Source organism: Oenanthe melanoleuca, chromosome 7, assembly GCF_029582105.1.
Source record: "Oenanthe melanoleuca isolate GR-GAL-2019-014 chromosome 7, OMel1.0, whole genome shotgun sequence".
NCBI lineage: Eukaryota > Metazoa > Chordata > Aves > Passeriformes > Muscicapidae > Oenanthe > Oenanthe melanoleuca.
In genome coordinates this window covers 4478446-4500000 of record NC_079341.1, presented here as the reverse complement: position 1 = coordinate 4500000, position 21555 = coordinate 4478446, and the positions used below count along the sequence as shown (strand labels likewise).

General features: G+C 43.0%; 1 protein-coding gene across 2 annotated transcripts in view; it reads right to left on the bottom strand.

The window, feature by feature from the left end:
• ERBB4 (erb-b2 receptor tyrosine kinase 4) overlaps positions 1-21555 on the bottom strand; it is a 525424-nt gene that overhangs the window by 15812 nt on the left and 488057 nt on the right. For both annotated transcript variants that reach the window (XM_056496724.1, XM_056496723.1), the window contains exons 21-25: positions 14487-14642; positions 11881-11956; positions 9806-9952; positions 8492-8589; positions 6627-6797 (exon numbers count right to left, since the gene is read on the bottom strand). In XM_056496724.1, coding sequence (XP_056352699.1) covers positions 6627-6797; positions 8492-8589; positions 9806-9952; positions 11881-11956; positions 14487-14642 — 648 coding nt within the window. The remainder of the gene's footprint in view (positions 1-6626; positions 6798-8491; positions 8590-9805; positions 9953-11880; positions 11957-14486; positions 14643-21555) is intronic.

The following is a 21555-nucleotide window of genomic DNA, read 5'->3' as shown; positions in this document are numbered from 1 at the left end:
TAGTATTTATTTTACAGGATGCTCCACAGTCCTCCTGCCACCTGGGAGTCCTTCCAAAGCATTATCCCAGGAGTCCCCCTGCCCTGGGACACTGAGCACTCTCCACCTTGGGGAGCTCAAGGGACAATTCCCTGCAGCTCTGCCTGGTGCACTTGCAAATCATGCCCCCTTGTATTTTTCAGGTGCTTTTATTATTTTAAGAAAACCACAAATAGTGTTCAGCACAAATGATTATTTTCCACTAACAATTTCTGCTTCAGATCTCATCACAGAAGGAAAAATTTTCTCCCAGCTCTCATAATTATTTCCTGACTCTCAGTCCACTTTCCCATCTCCTGAATTATGTAGAGTTGTTTAGCTTGCTGTTTTCCAAGAATGCCTCATCAGTGCAGTGTAAAAATATTTATTGCTTACTCTTTTTATATCTATTGACTTTTTCTTTTCAGGATAGAAAAGAAAATGGATCAGCTGTGAGCTCTCTTTACTGTTTAACACAGCCAGCAGCTATTCATGGATCAAGCAGATGCTGCCTGATTTTAAAGCAGTTTATGTGAAAGCTCAATGAATTTACGTCATGCATCAAGGGTGGGAGCAATGAACAGCTACAGTCTCTCCCACTGAACTCACAGCAAGTGCTCTGAGCTGGTGGTTTTGTTAATAATCCATCTCACAATTTCTACAAGCCAAAATACCATCCATTTCTTCGGGAAAGTCTCAATGCTGTACTCTAATACTATATTCCTAATACAGAAGCCTGAATGAAATAGCTAATACACTTTTTAAAAAAGGTCCTGTTTTAAGGCACTTCCCTGCAAAATCATGGGTTAGTTTCACCAGTTGGTCCTGCTAATCAGTTCAGGCTGAGAAGGGTTCACTCCTTGAGAGATATCACTGATTTCAGCCAGCCTGGCTGCAAAGCAAGAAACTAATTGCCATAAAGCACTTTCAATGAATTCTCTGTGAATCATCTGTTCCATTTGAGTCCTACATAGAAATTTTCTTCCTTCTTCCTCTAGCAAGCCTAGCATGTTTTAAAAAGATATTTAAATACACCTGTTCTAGATACACATGTTCTGTAAGAAGCATTCCTTTTTCTATGTAAAATATTAAGACCAAAATAATTTTCCATGTAGTATATTTTATAGTGTATTTTTGCATGCTTTTTCTCAGTACTTCTTCACCCTGTGCAATGAAATTAGGATGACTAGTGTTAGTCTGGGCTCATCTCCTGCTTTTCATGGACAAGGTTGGCCTGGTGCTATCCACACTTTCAACAAAAAAACTAGAAACAGACCCAGAAAAATTTTCCAGAAGAAAAAAGTAAATAGGTAAAATACTTGTGATGGTGTGCCAGGCACCAACTAAACACTACCAGCTCTTGGGAAGTGCTTAATGCAAAAGGCAGAGCAGAACAGACAGGAGCCTCCTACCACCAGGGTGTCATTAAAACTTAGGAAAGCAGAAAATGAAAATTGGAGCTCTTGAAAGAGACCTTGGTGGACTTTGGAAATGACCCTAAAGGTCTGAAGGCAGCAAATGCAGCCAGTTGCCTAAACTCTCCTAGGGAAATACACAAAATGTAGTGTATAGCAAAAAACATACAGAAGGGGTTCATACAAAACTCTCCAAGTAATCATGAAGTTTTATAAAGCAAGAGCTAATATAGAGTTACTCAGTGTCATCATCTGAAATGCTATGAAATGATTTGAATCAATGTCTAGCTTGTTTACAAGATCATCTCTTCTGGCATAGGAGATTTTATTGCCACACTTGCATAAGGAAGTGTCAGAGGCAAAAACAGCTACTAAGATTTTCAGAAAGTTTTTGTTCATCTTTAAGGAGCAGCAATTCAAGAAAAGGGATAGAAATAACTAAGGAAGACCACAACCTGACAGATTGTTCTAAGAGGTATCAAATTTAGGGGATGATTTGCTCTTAATTTTTTGGGGAAGATACTGCAGAAGCAGAAAGGCAAACACTACAAACAAACAAAAAAACAAACAAAAATATACATCTGTGTTGTCATCATTTAAGAGCAAACACATACAAATGTTAGCATCCTGTTTAGCCTTTTAAGCAGAAGAAACAGAGGATCAAAGAATATCCTGAAGTGGAAGGGACCCCCAAGGATCATGGAGTGCAGCTCCTGGCCCTGCACAAGACACCCCAAGAGTCACACCATGATAACCAGAGATTTCTGACAGCTGACAGATCCTTAAATCTAGCACAAAAATGTGCATGGTAGGCAGGAACTGATCCAAACCCTGCTAAAGGGTCAGCATTAATTGCCCAGCGAAACTGGGATGTATTTTCCATCCCACCTGACACAATCAAGGCAATCTTTCTAAAAGACAAACTCCACCTCAAAAAGGAATTCTGCACTTGATGCAGAAATTAAGAGACAAGAAACTCTTGTCTATTCTATGCCAGAAGGTTGGACAAAATGCTTTTAATGTCTCCATATAGCCTGGATGTCTCTTCACATACATTTTGAATTAACTTCTAGATGAAGCAGTTTTACTGCCATCAGTCCCATGTGGCCAGGACACATCTGGAGAAATTACTTGGGCAGGAACACTTCACTGCCTTCTCTTACAGGAAAAGAAATGGGGACCAGGTGCTGCTAAAGCCTTGGAGGAATCAAGAGGATTCATGGTCAAACCACAACCCTCTCCTGGCTTTGCCAAGGGGCAAACATGGATCAGACATCCCTGAAAAAAAATGGCTTGATATTTAATTGCAGGGTCAGCAGGTGCTTCCATGATATACAGTGCATGGAATAAAATCACAGGGGCAGTATCAGTGAGTAATAAACAGTATAGAGAGTTTTCATCAGGAATTAGCCAAGGATTTAGAGCAAAAAGCATGGAGGGGCACACAGAGTGCTTGCTGCATTAGCATTATCTCTGCACACACAGGACAGCACTCGTTGCAAATACCTGAATGAATCATCTAATGGATGTGAATGCAGCACACTCAAGCACTAGCTGGGCTCCTGTGCTCATGGAAACACTGCTGAGGATTCAGCTTATCTCTCAGAAGCACAGAGCTTCTAAAACTCTATTTTTCTGGAGTACCTCTAGACAGCAGAAAATAAAAACTGGAAAAAGCCAGAGACAAAATTGCAAGTGAAGAGTTTCAGATCCAGTGAAATAATTAAGTTTAGCTTAGGATGCTAGTTTTTATTTAAAAGCTGCAGCAGTCTCAGAGTGGAGCTGACAACAGAGACCCTGCTGAGGGTCAGAGCTGTGCAGGGCTCTGCTCCCAGCAGCACAGGTAGGACCCAAGGACAGCAGGGAGCCAGTGTGGGTGTGATGGAAATGCTGAAGCTGTGTCTGAGCCTTGCAGCTTCATAAATCTCTGTAACCCCTGGAGGAAGAAGGATGTGAGACTTCCTGGGGAGCTGGCAACTTCCCAGAAGCCTTCCCTCTTCTTCTATCCACAGTGTTAATGCCCATCCCTATATCCCTTTCCTTCCCAAGGGCAGGAGTGTTTTACACACTCCCCCATGGTGCCTCTCCCACCAGGAAGGATTTAGACCTGAGACCACTGCAGGGAAACTTCAGGGCTTTCCTGAGAAAGTAGATGCTGCTCTTTTTCCTTCATTCCCTGACTTCAAAGCCTGTGTGTGAGAAGGTTCATCATGTCCTTGCTTTCTCCCTGCCCACTTCTGTCCCCATGGAGCTGTGCTGCAGGAACATTCAACCAACATAGTCAGCACAGAGCCCTGACTGACTCCTTGGCCACCAGAACAGCTGAGCTGGAAATACAGTGTCTTTCATGCTTCTTATCCCTGGAAATGACATGGAGACCATGTCTTTGTGTTTTCCTTCACCAAGCTGCCTCACAGTCTCCCCATAAAATGCAATTTGTCAGACACAGTGAGCACAGACTGTCTGAGCTGTATCCATTCATTTGGTGTCCAAATGCAGCAGCACCATAATGAGCTTGTGCAATATCAATATGCACCACACTAAACAAGCATAAATCAGAGACTGTCCAAAGGAAACACCAAGACAGAACCAGGCAGAGCTCTGACAGCATTTCAGTTCCATGTGATTCCTGTAGCTGACATCCATCTGTACTGAACTAGGCACAGCAGATGCACTATTACCTTAAAGGAGTGACTGTGTTATGTTTAAATCAATCTCCACTAAAAGAATGGTTAACACACTGAGAAACTGAGAGCTTCACAAAGGCAACAGAAATGTGTGTGTCCTTCTGCACACATCTGTCACCTCCAGAAAACACCTCTCTGCTAAGGAAACCAGGAGTGCAGGTGCAGGGCTTCCAGCTTGGCCCTCTCTGACCTCTCTGATCTGGGTCAGGGAACTTGGCTCACACACTGAAAACTTTTGGCAAAGGGTAATTGCAGCTTTGCTTGAATGTTAGATTGTTGTACAATGCCAGAGAAAAATTCTCAGCAACAGGAGTCACTGGAAAGAGAATAGAGTCTTGCAACTCTTATTAAACTGAATTGCAAAGCAAAGCTCCCACTGTCTTCAGTGGTACAAGATCACAGTTTCAAACCAAGATGGGAAATTGTGAGCTGAGGAAAAGAGATGTCACATCAAGAAAGTGATGGAGTCTCTGCATGGCAAAAATAAGGCCTGGGGTCTCTTTCTGCAGCTCTGCTGATTCCAAAATCACATGTGCAAGCAGCAACAGTGTGCTTTGAAGCTGGGAAAGGCTTTGTGAAAGTTATTGGAATTTTTGTATAATAACACCACCACCAACAATGCTAATGATAATAATAAAAATAAATGCCTGTGCTTTCATTCCATGAATATCCCAGTCATTATGTTAGTTGCCCAAATAACATGTTGTAAATAAATCTTTCAGAATATGAACTCTAGGATTTTTATTGGAATTCCCTCAGCTCTAGTGGGCTCCTCAACTGGGTTGGTACCAAAGACAGGGGGCAAAAGGAGCTGTTGAAAAAGCAAGTATATATTTCTACTAAGCCTTTCTCCTTTAAGTGTGTCCCAGTTTTTCCAGCAAATATGGGAGTGAGATGAATATAACAAACCCAGTATGTCAGACCCTGCCCTCTCAGCCCTGTGTTGGTGTAAATGGCAAACTGTGTCAGACTAACCCCAGTGATTTACATCCCAGTGACACTGAGTGCCTTCCAAAGGTAAATGCTGTCCTTCCCTTCTTTCCACAGAAGCTGGCAGGAAAAGAAACAACCTCTCCAGAGACAGCCAGTAGTAAACCTGACTTATTCCAGGTCACCACCAACTCACTCTTGTAGCCACAAAAAGAAAGTTTCTCACTCATTGCTAAATCATGCATCGTCCCCACTTCACTCACTGTCTTTCAGTGATGCAGGAGAAATGCCACATGAATCCAGATATCTCCAGTTTCCTTGCCTTTAGCACAGCACAAATTTCCTTCCAAACTGACTATTCAGATCAGATTTTGTCCTCCTTATTCCCAGAAACACTGATTTCCTGTGGGCTATGGCCAGAGCATGGATACTGGCATGGATACATGCTGTGAGCAGTTCACACCTGGGCACGAATTTGGAACTACCTCAGCTAAAGATAAATGTCCAAAAGGTGCCTAAACCATGAGGAATAAACACCAGCATTTCAAAGGGGCTGTATTTAGTATTTAAACTGTGATTTTGGACCAAAAGGAGCCTGGAGAGAGAATAAGTCCCTAGTGAAAACACACCTGAGTGCCCTCACATCACTAATGCATTTCACCATCTCTCAGCTATGTGAGAAGGAGTGGCAACTGAGCTTTGACAGGCTGGAGCCAAGCACAGAACTGGCAGAGGTCAGACGTGTTGAGGAGGGAAAACAGATCCCAGACATCTGACTTAGCTCCTCCCCTGCAGCAGGGCACAGACATGGACAGGACTCAGCACCCCAGGGCTCACACAGCAGGGCTGACACTGCTCTGCAGCTCCCAGGGGTTAGAGGACACAGAAACACACCTCCAGACAGTGACTTATCCTGCTGGACATGCCCAAGGTGGCAATGCTCACCCCTGCTGCTCCACTAACACAAAATAAAGTCTGGGAGAAGAGCTTGGATTACATCCCTGTCCCTTAGGTGGCTGGGGCTGTGTGAGCTGAATTCCCCCTGAGCACTCTCTGTGCCCATGCAATGAAGAGCATTTCCTCCCCTGGCAGGCAGGGTGCAAGGATCAACCTCTGCCATGTGCTCAGGGCTGTGAAAGCAGCACATGGAGGCAGGAAAAGGGGCTGGGCTGGGAATCTGGCTCCAGACACAAAAGCCACATTATCTGCAGGCTCCAGCTGCTCTCAGCCACATCAGTGCCAGCCCTGCCAAGGCAGCAGGATGGCAGCACCAGGGCTGTGCCCTTCCTGGCCACATCCCAGGGCAGATGCAGCACTGCTTGACTTCAGGAGCCTCAGCTGTGCTTTCAGGACAGGCAGCTCAAGCTGAGCCTCTGTTCACTCAAGGCTGGGCTGTTCATTCAGAATTCACTGAGGCACAATGAACAGGGACAGTGACAACATTTTTATGGCCACCCTCTTTACAATGGGAGCTTGTAATTCCCAAGGCAGTGCTGGCCTGTGTTTGATTGGTGCACTTAAATCTCCACCTGTGCTTTTATAAAACACAATATTTCCTGTCAGAGCTTGCTCTTACCCTGTTGGAATCAATCCTTGTCCTGGAGGTGTAGATGGGAGGAGGAATGTTGAATGCTTGAGGGACAAGGTACTCTTCAGCATCCATCATATCTTCCAGGTCTTCCTCATCAAGAAGGTTTTGGAAGAACTTGCTGTCATTTGGGCTTGGGAGCTTCATACGATCATCTCCCTAAACAGATTGTATTGAGAGAGGAAAAACATCAAAAGATGGATTAATTTCCCAAAGAGAGAATTTCAGCCTTCCTAATGTCTTGGCAGCCAGGCTGCAGGGACTACACATGCTGCTTGGTTTGTTCAAAAGCACTATATCCACATAATTTGTGGGTTTGTTTTGTTGTTTGTTTGCTTTATTTACTGGGAATATGATGACAAAAAAGGGAGTAACTGCATGAGTCAAGCAAAACCACTTTTTGGGCATTCTTGTGACTGAGCCTTTATTCTTTCTTCTCTCTTTTTCCCATACAAGATCAGTTTCTCACCCCAGTTCTGACATATTTTGTGAAATATCTAAGCTATTTAGGCTCAAATAGGAGAGTTTGGGAATAACAAGGAAATTGTTGTGTCTGGATATTTGCTTTATTTTAATTTGTACTCTAAGGGACTTAAAAGGTAAATTTCTCTCCTTTAAGTGTGGAAAGTTCTGCAGAATATAAGAGAGCTGAAAACAACAAAAATCAAACCAGGGAACAGCAGTGCCTCGAAATACCACCTGTGAGCTGGAGATGCAAATCAGACTGATTTTCCCAGAATCAGCTGAACCTACCACAGTGGGGAATACTGCAAGAGGAATTCCTCATTCAGCACCAAAATTCCCCTTGACTAGTACCTCACTGTCCAACCACATTTTCCTTGTGCTGAAGCTGAAGGAGAGCAGGATGATCCACAGTGTGCAGGAACACACCCCAAGTCATCTGGCAGCTCTACACCAAACACCAACCACACTGGGACAGGCACTGGACCATTCAGGAGACAAGCAATGGCACTGGCTGCACTTCTGGAGGCTCTTCCACCAGCAATTCTTCCATCAGTGGGAAGCTGAGGATCAGCTCAGTGCACCCCTGCCCTGTGCTCCATGGTGTGGAGCAGGCACAGCATGAGACAGAGCATGAGAATATCATTCCCTGCATCAAACTATCCCCATGCTCTGGTCCCTGGGGTTTCACCATCACAAATTTTAATTTTTCATTTTCCTTCAAACTGCTCACTGTGCCCTTACCTAAGAACCTTACACCTTCTGTGGCTGTGATAAACACACACAGTTCTAGGCTGACACAGAGTTAGGAAAGGACACAGGGCAGATTCAGGGGATGAACCCACGAGGGATGAACCCTTCCCAACCCTCTCCCAGGGATGTGAAGCCTCCAGAGCCCTGAGAGCTTGAGGAGAACAGAGAGGGAAGATCCTCCCTGGCATTAGAGGTACCAGTGTGACACAGCTCCCTGCCTTCCAAGAAACTTTCCTGTTTAGGCTGTGAAAAGAATCCTGCTTGTGATCTCAGCAGTGCAGGGAAAAGACTCAGCCTAATCAATTTTAGAATCAAAGAAGCCTTTTGTCTAAAAATAGATTCACTGTCCACCAATGGACAAAATTTGTCTCCAATTTCATGAGGGAATGCAAAGCACTGAGCAGATTCCAAAGCCAGACACTGTATGTGCTCATAAATACGAGCTTAGGAAAGGAATTTCAGATTGATGTATTATTAACATCATTATTTTTGAGACACTGACACTGTCCATCCTACTTCATGCATGTATAACACTGTGGCCACTGTTTGCTTTAGGTTCAAAAGTGCTCTTTTGAACTTCAAAAGTTTGGGTGGTGCAGAAAGAATTCCTTTTTCCCAGCCCTGTGATGCTTGCTCACCTGAATCACCAGGTATCTCTGAGGGTCTCGAGCCATTCTGGAGAATTCAGCAGCCAGCTCCTTGAATTTTGGCCGACTGTCAGCATCAATCATCCAGCCTGGATGAAAGATGAGAAAGGAAAACGTGTCAAGGTGGAAATCATTCCATTTTTTTAAATGCACAAGTTTGAAGTGCTTGCAAAAGTTGCAATAAAGAACCCAAAAGAATGGAAAGTTAGAATTCTGTGATGCATAAAATGGGAAATACCTGGTTTTGGCCAGACTAGACTGTTCCTTACTGCATGGAATTTTTCTTAATTTGCTGGGCTCCTCTCTGTCCCAGAGACAGCAACATCACCTTGCAATTTTCTCTGTCTTGCACACTCAGACACCAGCACTGACTGACTTTTATTAAGGATGTGTCCCACCAGATGGGACATTTTTGCACTCAAGAAAGCCCTTGCACAATTTAATTTCCACACCTCCATGCACACTGCAACTGTTTTCAGAAAATATTTCATTTACTTCTAGTTGCCCTTTGCCTTTTTTTTTTTTTTTTTTCCCAGGGCTTTTGTGTACAAAGCAAAAGGGAAAGGAGTATATATGATGGATGAGATGACTGTATGTTAATCTCACTTAAATTAAGCCAGAAATATCAGAGAGATATTTCTAATTCTTTTTAAATTAGAAGCATAACCTTGGAGGATACTGTCATTAGAGGAGGTATCTTGGAGATAAAAAAGTTGGAAGAAACCATGTGCAGACTTTTTTCCTTTTTTACCAGAGTAAAAATATTCATAAATTTTTGTACTGGACTAAGAATGATAAAAAATAATCCTCTCTGTAGAATTTCTTCTATTAATTTTACTTCTTATTATTACTATTGCAATCATCACTCTTGCTACTAACAATAAAACATTTGTGATTTCTTCCCTCAATATTTGGCAGCGGGATTTCTCCTCACAGCCTCCTCTGGCTGGGTACCCACGTGCCATAATTATGTTTAATACTATCTTTTTTCACATCAGAATCAATTGTCATGGAAATGACAAGGGTTTACAATAACAATCCTACAATTCTGACTTCACAGCAAGCCTGTGAGATAACATCTGACAGTAACAGGGAGCTGAGCTAACTCGGCCCTTCATGGCTAACAATTCCAGAATTGCAAAAGATGTGCAGACAGCATTTCAATGGGATTTACAGTATCTTGGGAAGCTTTTGTTTTGCAGCAGCAGCTTGCAGAAGAGTTTCCCACCCCTGCCAGGCACTAGCCATGCAGATGTTCTGAAGCTGCAGTGAGCAGAGGGGGAACCAGAGGTGGCAGGTGCTTACACTTCACCATCACCATGTAGACATCGATGGTGCAGATGGGGGGCTGGGGCAGCCTCTCCCCCTTCTCCAGCAGGTCGGGGATCTCCCGCGTCGGGATTCCGTCGTACGGCTTCCCCCCGAAGGTCATCAGCTCCCAGATGGTGACTCCTGGCCACAGAGAGAGGGTCAGGGCTTGGGGCCACGCCAGCTCTCACAGCACAGTGCCCTGGCCCAGCCTGGCACTGCAATCTCTTCTTCTTCACCAGTGCCTGCAAAAACTCTGGGGGGACAGAAGTGGCTGCGCAGTGCTCAGCTGGGCTTACAGCATGACAGCCTGCCACCCAAAAAACTCTGGGAAAGGGTGAAACAGCCCTTTGTGGCAATCTTCAGAAGCAACACTGCTCGTTTTTATTGGTGGAAGAAATGGAATGACAGGCCTGAGGCACAGGAGAAAGGTCTGAGACAAATGAAGGGTGGTGAAGGAGACGGGTGCAGTAACAAAAGAGCACACCACACTCTTTTATCAAAAAGGGAAATGAATGCCTGATGCACTCTATTATTTTAAGGGGGAAAAGCAGAGATGTTCCCTCACTTAGAGCATCAATTTCCCACAAAGGTACAGCACTGAGTAACATCAGGTCATTGGCTTTGCCTTGTAAGTCATTCACAGCCTCCCTTAAATCACCTTATGGATTTGAGTTTATGTGATAGTGCTGTACTACAAACCCAGGATTCTCTTTTTGAAAAGCCATAGGATTTGTTTAGGCTTCAGAGCTGGAAATAAAGATCATATATCATAAGTAAAAGAATTTGTGCCCAAACAGAATCTTAAATATTGAAAATGCTGCTCTCACACATTTTGTTTAACTTTCATTTGTATTGCAAAGGTCATTTTAAGCACACCTCAGATCTGTACCATATTTTGACAACTGTCATGCTAATGTGAAAAGTGATGGGCACAATTACCACATGAGTAAACCACATTTATTTCACCCTCATTCATCTCCTTGTTGATATTAAATAACTATAACTTGCCAATTGTTTACAGTCTTTTCCTTTCTGATCATAGGTATTCAGGGCTTCCTGCATTTCAAATGAATTTCATAAATGAAGGTATATTTTTTTCCCTGAGTGATCCAGGGTATAGAGAATTTGAAGAGAAAGAGCAGCTTTACAAGATGAATTGAACTCTCCCAGACTTTTTTCAGCTGACTAGAAGAGAGCAGCTACCCCACCACAGCAAACAGTGTCTTTTGCTGCTACCCACAGGTAAAAGTGAGTAATGAACAGAGATGTACACCCTCTGGTTCAAAAAGATATGGCAACAGGAAATGCAAATAGGGCTCCACAGCCCCAGATACTGCTGCAAATTTCCACTGACAAAGGTACCCATGATTTTATTAGCAATAGCTATACCAGATAAACAGGCAGAAACCTCAGCAGATGTGGCAAGCAGCTCATCTGAATAACCATTAGCAGCACTGAATGAACACCTCATTTCTCAAATATGACTTTTTCTCTGTGTGTGTAGCTCACCAATTCCCAAGTTATCTGTGAAATTAAATAGATGCTTGTTCTAGTTAGTTTGGAGAGCTTGTCTCTTTCTTTTCTTTCTCTTGCCATATTTGCTCTGTATTATGACAAATTCCCTTTTATCTGACTCTAGGTAGAGGAAGTCCCATAAGCCTGAAAATGTTTTTTGACATTCATGGCTTTTAGAGCTGAGCTTTTCAAAGGCTGCTGAAAATTGTGACCTGCAGCTGTATTTTTATGAATCTGTGGCTAAGCTGAAAGAGGTCTTCTTCTGTCATAATAATCAGCCAAACTGCTGCCAGACCAAACCAGACCTTGAGGCACTCACCCCAGTGGGGAACACCATGATAATATATTTCAGTGAGCAGGGGAGTAACACAGGAGACAGCAACAATTGCTGCTTAGTTACACATTTAAAGGGAATAAAAAAAAAGCCAAACTGAAGAGCAAATGCCTCTGGAATTAACTCCTTTGAGAAAAGAGAGTATCTTTAACATAGTAACACAACTGGGTTTAATGCTTTAAAAGACACAACTTTTAAAACTAAACAGGTGAAGATTTACCATAGCTCCACACATCACTCTGATGGGTGAATTTCCTGTAATGTATGCACTCCAGAGCCATCCATTTAATTGGCATCTAGGGAAGGACAAGAGAAATGTAACCTTAGAAATACATTATTAAAACAATACAAACAGATCTTGTATGAAGATAACAGCTTTCTCCCTGCCTCCTTCAATGGTGAGCTTGAAAAAAGCAGAGAAAATGGCAATTCCTGGCCTCTAGGATGGGGCTGTGCCTCATAAAACTTGGAGGTGAGAAGGATGAACCAGTTACCTGCAGAACTTCTGATATTCACTAATTCAGAAGTAGTGGAACAACCCATGCTTTCATCAAACCTGTGTGAAGAGGAACCAAAGCAAAAATTGCATATAATTGCCCTAAATCTGAAGTGCAGCAGAGAAGGTGGAATGCAGGTTTGTTTTTTTTTTTTCCTTAACAGTTTGCAATCTCTGCAATCTGAGATAGCAACACTGCTATCTCAACTGTTCCAGATTACAATGCAGTGACCAAAACACTTCAGCATCCCCATCATCATCATCATCATCATCATCATCATCATCATCATCATCATCATCATGGTAGACAGGCAATGAGGAGAATTTACAGAATTTTCTGATATTTGTTAGAAACTTAGCCATCCCAGTTGTCTGTATCAGCACTGCAGTGAGAGAAGTTGCTCCCCAAAGCAAGCCAGCAGTCCCACTTTCATTCCTGTGTCAGTGAATCAGCCTCAGGGTGAGCTCATCTCTTCTGACAGAGAAGAGTAAAACCAAACTTCATTCCTGCATTGCAGCCCACCCTCTCCAGTTCCTGCTAAAATGGAATTCATGGTGTTTCCCATTCCTGAGCTGCCAGTCTGTGAATTCCTGATGGACAAACACTGGAGATTTTTACCTGGCAGGGACTTGCCTCCAATTTGGAGCTATGGAAGAGGTACTGGAATAAACCAAAGGGATGAGTAACTGCAGGCAAAGTCTGAGCAGGTGGTGGGTGTAAAAGCAGAGGCTGTGTCTTCATTCAAACCCTTATGAAACCACCTTCCATGAAGTTCACTAATGAACATAGCCTATAGAGTTATGGCAAAAATAGCACCTTGTGATAAAGACTGCCTTAACTCTTGCAAAGACAGTTCATCCTCCCCCACTAAACTCTGCAGAAGTGCATTGCTTTCATTCCCAGTGCATCCCAGGTGTGAACAGTTGCTGAAGGAGCAAAGCTGCCTTGTTCATTGGGGTAACTCAACTTGGAAGTGATTCAGTCCCACCTCAGCTTCACAGCAGGTCCAGCTGCCTGGGAGATTAAGCCAAGTTACTCAGAGATTTGCCCAGTCTGGACTTGAAAACCTGCCAGGATGAAACCTGCACCAGCTCTGTTGACAACCACTTGATTTTCCAGTCCAGACCACCCTTAGCATGCTCTCAATACAACTTGATGCTACCAATGTCCTTTGGATTTCACAGGATGCTTTTCTGGACCTGAGGAGTGATACATCTGACATAAATCCTACTCCAGAGCTCTCAGCAGGGTAACAATCCCAAGCCACAGCTGGCAGGAAACAGCTGGTTTGCAAGGATCAGCTCTTTTTCTGTCACTCGCTGTCAGGTGGGGGGAAGAGGCTGAGGGGTTACTGAGAAGAGGATCACAGAGATGAAGGAATCAGGAAAGCTGCCAAACTCCACATTTCCTGACAGGAGGTGTCTTTCCATGGGGAAATGGGATGGCACTGGTGGCTCCTCTCAAGCTCTTCACCTCCCTGACCTGCCCAGGTGATCCAAGGGCAGCAGCCACACAAACAAGGCAGCAGCTCATCCCACTGGCAACAGCTGCTTGTCCCAGACAAGGGCATGAATTAGCACAAAAACACACAGACAGGAGACAGAAACCAAACTGAACAGCCAGGAGAAGGAATGACAGGTGAAGCAAATCCTTTGGGATTCTGTGACACACTGAAATGGGGAATTTCAAGATGTTTAGGGAGCAGCCAGAAGCACCACGTACTTACTGCCTTCTGAATTTTATCATGCATTAATCTGAAATTGGCAGAAATGAGGTAAGGCACTACAAGGCCATGGTGTGGTTTGCTGGAAAGTAATAGGGGAAAATATCTGGTTTCAAAATTATCCTTGAGCTGGCTTTTAGTGGCCTGGCATTCAACATGGTACTGGAGAGGGGGACACAAGACAACACACACAGGCTCTTCCAAAGTGATAGAAGAGCTAAATCATCATGTTCTGTGGCCTTGCCTTTTGTTTTCACAAATATTGCTTGTCTGGGAAAATGGGACTGCATTATTGAGGTGTGTAGTGGCCAGAGAAAGAGGCTGGGCAGGAATGCCCCAGAACATCCATCACTCATTGAACTGAAGTCTTCAAAACAAGACACAAACTGGAGCACGTGAAAAAAAACCTAATTCTGAGTGTGAAAACTGTTCCTGCAATTATATTTCAGTGCCTGGAGAAGCTCCTGTGCAAAAAAATGATCAGCTTTTATGTGTGCTTTCCCAGCACAGTTCTTCCAAGTCAGACTCTCTCACACAGGTAACAGCCCCACAGGGACACACTGACCTGAGAAAGAACTTCATGGTAGATTTACCTCCAGCACTCACCTTTCCCCCATCAGCATTATACTCCTTTTCATCCCCTTCCAGAAGCCTGGCCAAGCCAAAGTCAGTGATTTTCACGTGGTTGGGTGATTTCACCAGGACATTACGGGCTGCCAGGTCCCGGTGCACGAGCCTCCTCTCTTCCAGGTACATCATTCCCTGAAGGAACAACAACAGCACAATCATGCTACTAAGTCTTACATGCTTTTTTGGGAGCTAACTTTCACTGGTGACATGTAAAATGGCTGGTTCAATCAGGAGAAAATAATCTAGAGGTCACAAGTCCAACATTGCTCTTGCTCTGAACAGATGACCTTGAGTTAGTCCAGGTTCTATAAGATTCAATTACCAAAGGAAAAAAAAAAACAACAAAATAACATATAAATAACTCTTTTGTTTCAGCAAGCTTAAAATCTGTGAAACAAAGAAAAGAAGTATTACAGCCCTTGTTCTTCAGACAGGAAATCTGGTGACCATAAAAAATGATAAATTTAGCCAAAGCCCCCCAGAAATAAGAGCACATTGGGAAACAATCCCAGCTCTGTTACATTCCAGACAAGTGTCTTTAATTCAAGATAAAGATTCTTTTCCATCTTCAAATGGTTTTTAAGTTGGTCACAAATTTTCACTATCCTCAGTGGATTAGAAGGGAAACAATTCTTTATTCCAAGTGCTGCAACTCCCTCACCTTTTCACTCCCTTAAAATATTGCCTGTAGTATTATAATAAGGCAATAGATCAATGGCCCTTTTTAGATGAGCATATATATTCTGTTAGAAGTATATTCTGTTAACAAGCCCATCCAGCTGCCTTTAAAGATAAGGTAACATACACTCAAACTGCCTGGCCTTGACCTTATTTTTATTCTGATGGGAGACTAACCATCTACCATCAGTATGGAAATTTGCACAATGCTTTGTGACACTGAGATCAACACCAAGGCTTGGCCTTATTAATTATGTGACACACAAAGGATAGTTGGGCAGGGTTACAAGCCTATAATTTCATTAAAAGGCATTTATGACATTAACCACCATTATCAGAACTTGGAGATGAAATCACACACTTGACAATTGCCTTTAAGGCATCCCTTAATATATTAGCTCTATATAATATATGTATGATAATTTTTAAAAAGTCATTGCTGCATAGCAAAGAGATCATGTTATCCCATAATACAGATGGTAATTCAGAGAGTCACATGTAGTGATTAAAATAAGCAGATTAGTCAGTGCCATGGGCCAGCTTTTATTATTCCTTCACAGCCTGAGGAGCTCACAGGTACCTGTCCCACACAAGCTGCATCCCATGGTCTCTGGCTGCCCAAGGAATGGCTCTGAGCTCCCCTCCACCTCCAGGACTCTATGAAAGTGGATGTCTAACACAAAAAGCACCCTAAACTGATTTTTAGTGAAAAATTTCAGTGCATAAAGTAAAAGCTTTGAAAATATGTGGGAGAATGTTTGGCATAAACACTGGCTTTGAAAGAGGACACAGGCACTCTTTGGCATAAAGAAACTGAAGTTATTCTTTAGAAGCACACCCTCCTGCCATGTGCAAATCAGCATTTTAGGCTTTTGGCCATCAGAATTGTAAGTCTTTAAAAGAATAATGTTTTTTGACATCAGTGTTTTTTGACATCAAATTAAAAGCACTGTAAGAAAAAGACAAATAAATCTCATGGGCTAAACAATTGAGAGTCCACACAAGAATCACACCATGATACCAGTAGATGAAGAAATTCTGCTGGCACCAGAATATATCAGGCCCAAATAAAATTATAATCTTTAATAGATTAATTTGTACCTATCAGCACTGAAACAATATGAAAATAATGCCAATTTCTTTTGGCCAAAACAGAATTTGTCTTGTCAAAATCAAAACAGATGACCTGTACCAAGGCTTTAGCATCCTTTATCTAGTTAATGATGGCAGGAATGGATGGTAAGGTGTGCAAAAACTTCACTGAAAGAGTTGCAAAACCAAATTCTTAACCATGCCTGTTTCGTTTTATTTTACTGTCTCTAATTTCAAGTAGTTTTTTTTTTTTTTTTAAACTTGTAGGCTAACACTTTAGGATGTTGAAGAAATATCTGCCTGTGCATCATCACACAGTTTGCTTCACCTCTGTCAAACAACCTGCTCAGGGCTGTCTCCCACCTGTATAATCCAAAAGCTAAAATCAGCCCTTGCAGGGGTTGGCAGCTACAAAATCCACTGCAGAGCCAATGGTCTGCAGAAATTTAAATCCTCTTGAGAATACTCAGTGTAAATATGTTTCATTTTCCTGATATCCTATCAACAAGCTTTAAATGTGGGTGGCAGAAGTATAAATGAAAAGGTATATATGTGTACATTTTCAATAACTGAGGATATCCAAGTGGAAGAAAAAGAATCTAAAAAAGGGAATCCTGCAGTATTCACTGCAGCAATACTGTCTAAACATGTATTACCACTATCTGGAGACAGTTTTGAACCTGGCAGGAAAAAAGCTCTATATAAATCTTTAATCTTTTAATATGATACAGAAGTATGATAAAAAATACACAGCTGGTGGCATCCCCACCCAAAAAACCCATGAGACAACACCAGAAGGACATTTTATGAGATGAATAGACTAAAAGTTATTCATTAAGAGCTATAAAAAAAGATCTTTTGCAATTTTATTAAGGAGTGTTTATAAATTCTCTGGCACTGTGACAGCTTTGGAATTGTCACTTCAGGTACAGTCAGGTTTGCTCTTCTCACAAGAAAAATATCAGATTTGAAAATGAGAAAGTGTGCTGGCAATAAACTGAAGTGGGACAGTGGAAAGGAGACTTTGTGTCAAAAACTCCATGGGACAAGAGAAGATAATGATCTGGGACAGAATTCTGATCTTTCCAAGTGCTGAACTTCAGTGTAGAAAACACCAAATTAGGTTCATAAAGTTGTAGGATTTCCAGTGCTGTGGAAGTATCACCAAAGCTGGGCTGGTGAAGGGAATAGGAGAATAAAAGGATTTTTTAAAAAAGGAAAATGAAGTTTTTTTGGCAAGTCATGGGTTTGTCCTGAGATCTGCCTTGAAGCTGTGGCCATAGTTTGCTGTTCCCTTAATTTATTATAAGCATATTATATTTATTATTCTGCTACTGCTGTAATTTGCCTCCCAGTTTGAGGGAAGGTTTTGAGCACAGCCTCCATCTGAACAGCTCAGAGTGTCAGAGGTATAAGCACAGATTATTTCAGATGCTGTAATTTGTTTTCTTTCACTTTTCTGGACTTTTTGGAGTCCCACCTCCCTGCTGAGGATGCTTCTGGATTTGTTTCAAAAGCTACTGTGCAGGAAATGCTCAGCTCTGAACTGCATGAAAGATCTTCCACTCACGTGCCTTGATTTCATCTCCAGAAAAAAAAAAGATGTTTATTACTCGGGACAGAATTCAAACAGGTATGTAAGTCATTAAATGCAAAGTCCTTTTGGGATAATTGCTAGAGATGAACTGAATTTCAGTGTTGAATCACTGAAGTTTAACACATCTTTTGTCTCCACGATGCAAGACATCATTTTGCAAGAACAAATTAAATTTAAAAAGCAAGTTTAAAGACCTTTACCTGCCTCAAGATCTCCAGCAATACCAGCTCACAGCTAACTCCCATAAATGCTTTTTTCAGTGTGACTTTTGCTTGTTTTCTACACCAAACATAATTGTTTCCCTAAATTGAGGACATGTTGATCTTACCTCACCCAGGAATTAAGAGCAGCCTGTTTTTCTTTAATAATAACTTCCACCCACCAAAGCCAGCACACATGGCAGATTCATCAAATTCATTCTTCAGGTACATGAAGGAAGGAAATTTCCAGTCCAACTCAATTCTCATGGACATTAATCTGCAGCCTTGGAGACTGCTCTCTTACCATCCTAATAACCCAAGGCTTGCTTAATAATGTGAATCACTGCAGAGAGCCTCCAATGATCATTTTTTCCCCTGCACACCCCATGGAAAAGGTGTAATTTTGCCTGGGGCTAAATACACTGTCAAGGAAACCACTGTGCCCTTTGTTGTCAGGAGCAGCCACACTCATCCAGAGAGCAGAGGGAGGGAAAGATGCACTGCTCTGAGATGCCTGACTCAGCTGCAGAGGTGGGATAACACACCTGCCAAGGATTCCTGCAGCTCTGCCAGCCCTGGTGAAGCTGGCTGGAGACAACCAGTCCTGCACCCTGGGCTGTGCTGTGAGCCCAAATATTCAGGAGTCCAATTCAATTCTCTTGGGCAGACAGAGAAAGCTTATGTGATAGCAATGGATTTCTTCCCATCTCCTGCTCACTTGACAAGCTGTCTCAAGGTTTTACTTCTCTCCAGTTTAAATTTGAAGCAATGTGCTGCTAATGTGTGGCAAGCTGGATCTCAGGGTAAAAGTGCTTTTATCTTAAGCTGGCCATTTTCAGGAGACAAAGATGATACAACCAGCTGGATTTGCCTACAGTTGCTTTGGTCCTTCCACATGAGCAGGGTGGGATGACAGCAACTTTGCCAGATCTGCATCTGAGCAGGTGTGACACGAGCAGAGGGGACACTGCTGGTAGCAGCATTCTCCTCACAGTCCTGCTGGGACTTTGCTGAATCTTTTCTCAAGATCTTGACTCAAGAGATGGGATCCCAGTGCAGCTGGATTACTGTCCCCATGGAAAGACAACCAGTGAAAATCCAACTCCAGCACAGGCAACTTGAGCTAGTTCTGCTGTGAAAAGAGCAGTGGTATTTTAAACACAGGTCAGTCTCACATCTCTGCACTTGTGGCTCACCCAGAAGTACAGATTCTGTCTGCTCAGCTGAAGAACAAAATTGGGATGAGCTGGCTTCATACCAATCAGAGGAGGACACACACTATCTGTGGCAATATAAAAGTGCCAGTTGCACATCAAAAGAACAAGTCTGGATAAAAAAGAAGTCAGCACCAGATATTTGCTTTGCACCTTGTACCAGCTGCAGTTTATTTGTTCCAGAAATAGGAGTCCAAAAGCCTGATTTACTACACTGCTGAACTCCATCCCAGGACACAAAATAAAGATGTTGCTAAAGTACAACAGGGTGAAACAATCTCAAGAAGCCAAAGTGAAGGGAAAGAGGCTATGAGGCTGATTAGATGAGAATTACAGGAAAAAAATGCTGTCTATTCCAAAATGACAGGTGATTCATAAAGGGAGAAAGAGTGGAAAGAAATGAGAGGAGAAGCAATTTCATAAGCTTATGACATTTCAATGCTTAATTGACTGGACTGAGCAGACATTTTGATGGGCCCAGACCCACTCCAATCCTAAATTAACATCTCAGGAATGTCATCTCACCCCCTCACAGCACAGGTAAGTGGGTCACTGCTGCATTGGCTGGTTCTCAATTCTGAGCTTGTGGGGCCCTTGAAATGAAGCTCCCTATCCTGGGTAGGTGCTGAAGCTCCTCAGGCAACACCAGAAGGGGAGTTTGTTCCACTGCAGCATCAAACACCTCCTTGGTCTGAACTCCTGTGGAAAGATGAGCTCTCTCCCAGGCTCCCTCAAATTATGCAGCTTGCTGGATTAGGTGGTGCTGAATAGAAAGGTTCTGATGAAAGGTGTTACATAAATACATTAAGTAGCCTAAGCAATGAGATGCAGAGCAGGTATTTATTTCAATACTGGACACAGTGGATGTGGCTCTGAGTTCTGGTCCCACCTACAGGCACATCTGGGCAGCTGCTGCAAAGTTCATACTTTGAGACTCCTCCTAATCTCCATTTTGCAATTAACATTCTCCATTCAGTGGGTGAATTGGGTCATTCTGGCTGTGTCACCCCTAGAATTCTGGTAGGTCATACCTTACCTGTGTTACCCCTTCACCTGGACCAGGTGTCCCAGCCCCCTGGGACTGTGGCTGTGAGGACAGACTGCAGTACTCTCCCTTATTCCCAAAGAGCTGGAAAGGATGGGATGTTCTCCCATCAGCTCTGAAGAAAACCACAGCTCAGGGGACTGCAGCCCAAGGAGGAGAGAGGAATTGCAGCCTGAAGCTGTGCTTACAATAAGTGTAGCACCAGTGCACTTTGTGCAGTTCTGCAACTGCACCAGCACCACCTTTTTCTGTGAAAGAGGCCTTTAAACAAGAACTAACTGCCTAAATAACAAACCCATTACTGCAAAACTCTCCTTGCTGGGCAATAACATTTACTGCAAAGTAACTACAGTTTAGAGACTGGCAGGATCACAGTCCTTATGACAAAGGCTGTTTCAAATTGCTGTTTCAAAAGCAAATCATAGTAATCTGTGCTACACATGCCAGCAGAAGGAACATGCCTGTCTGCTGATCTGGGCAGTGCTCAGAGACTTCAGGTTTCAGCTCCCAGTGGATCACATACTCCTGGAAAGTGTTTGATGCTTTTTCAAAGTGGCAACCAAAGAGAGGTATCAATCTGAACAGGCTTTCTGAATGCCATTCTTCTCCCTTACATTAATTGCTTCAGTTAGACTAGCTCCAGCTCCTGAAGGCTGAAAGCAGCCTGTAACAAAGGAGCTCCCAGTGCAACTGTGATGGGGGAGCTGTGACCAGTGCTTTGCTGATGCTGTAGCTCCAAACTGCCCACCAGGGAGATCACTTGGCTTTCCTGGAAGGCAGCCCATAGCAGCAAACTTGAACACTGGGCTGCTTTCCCCCCAGCCAGCACTGACCTCTTGCCAATGCAATTACAGCTGGGAGAGTGCATTGTGCAGTGCATTCAGTCTCTCCAAGAAAGTGTATCTAAAATGGATTACTTCTGCTCCTTAGGCAGGCAATCAATAGAGATGTGGACTGCAGTTAAGTACAGAGCTGTCTGTGGGCTGCAGCACTTATCCTCTGTGTCTCTTCAGAAATTAATTAAAAATCAATGAAGTGTGCAGCCTATTAATAAGGAATGTCCAGATTAACAGATACAAGCACAGCCCCACTGCAAACACTGGGAACTCTCCACCACTCCAAACCATGGCCATGCCCTGCACCTGGCTGAACTGCAATAGCCCCAACTTTCTGCACCCTTAACAAATTACATGCTGAGTGTTTCAAGAACTGGGGGAAG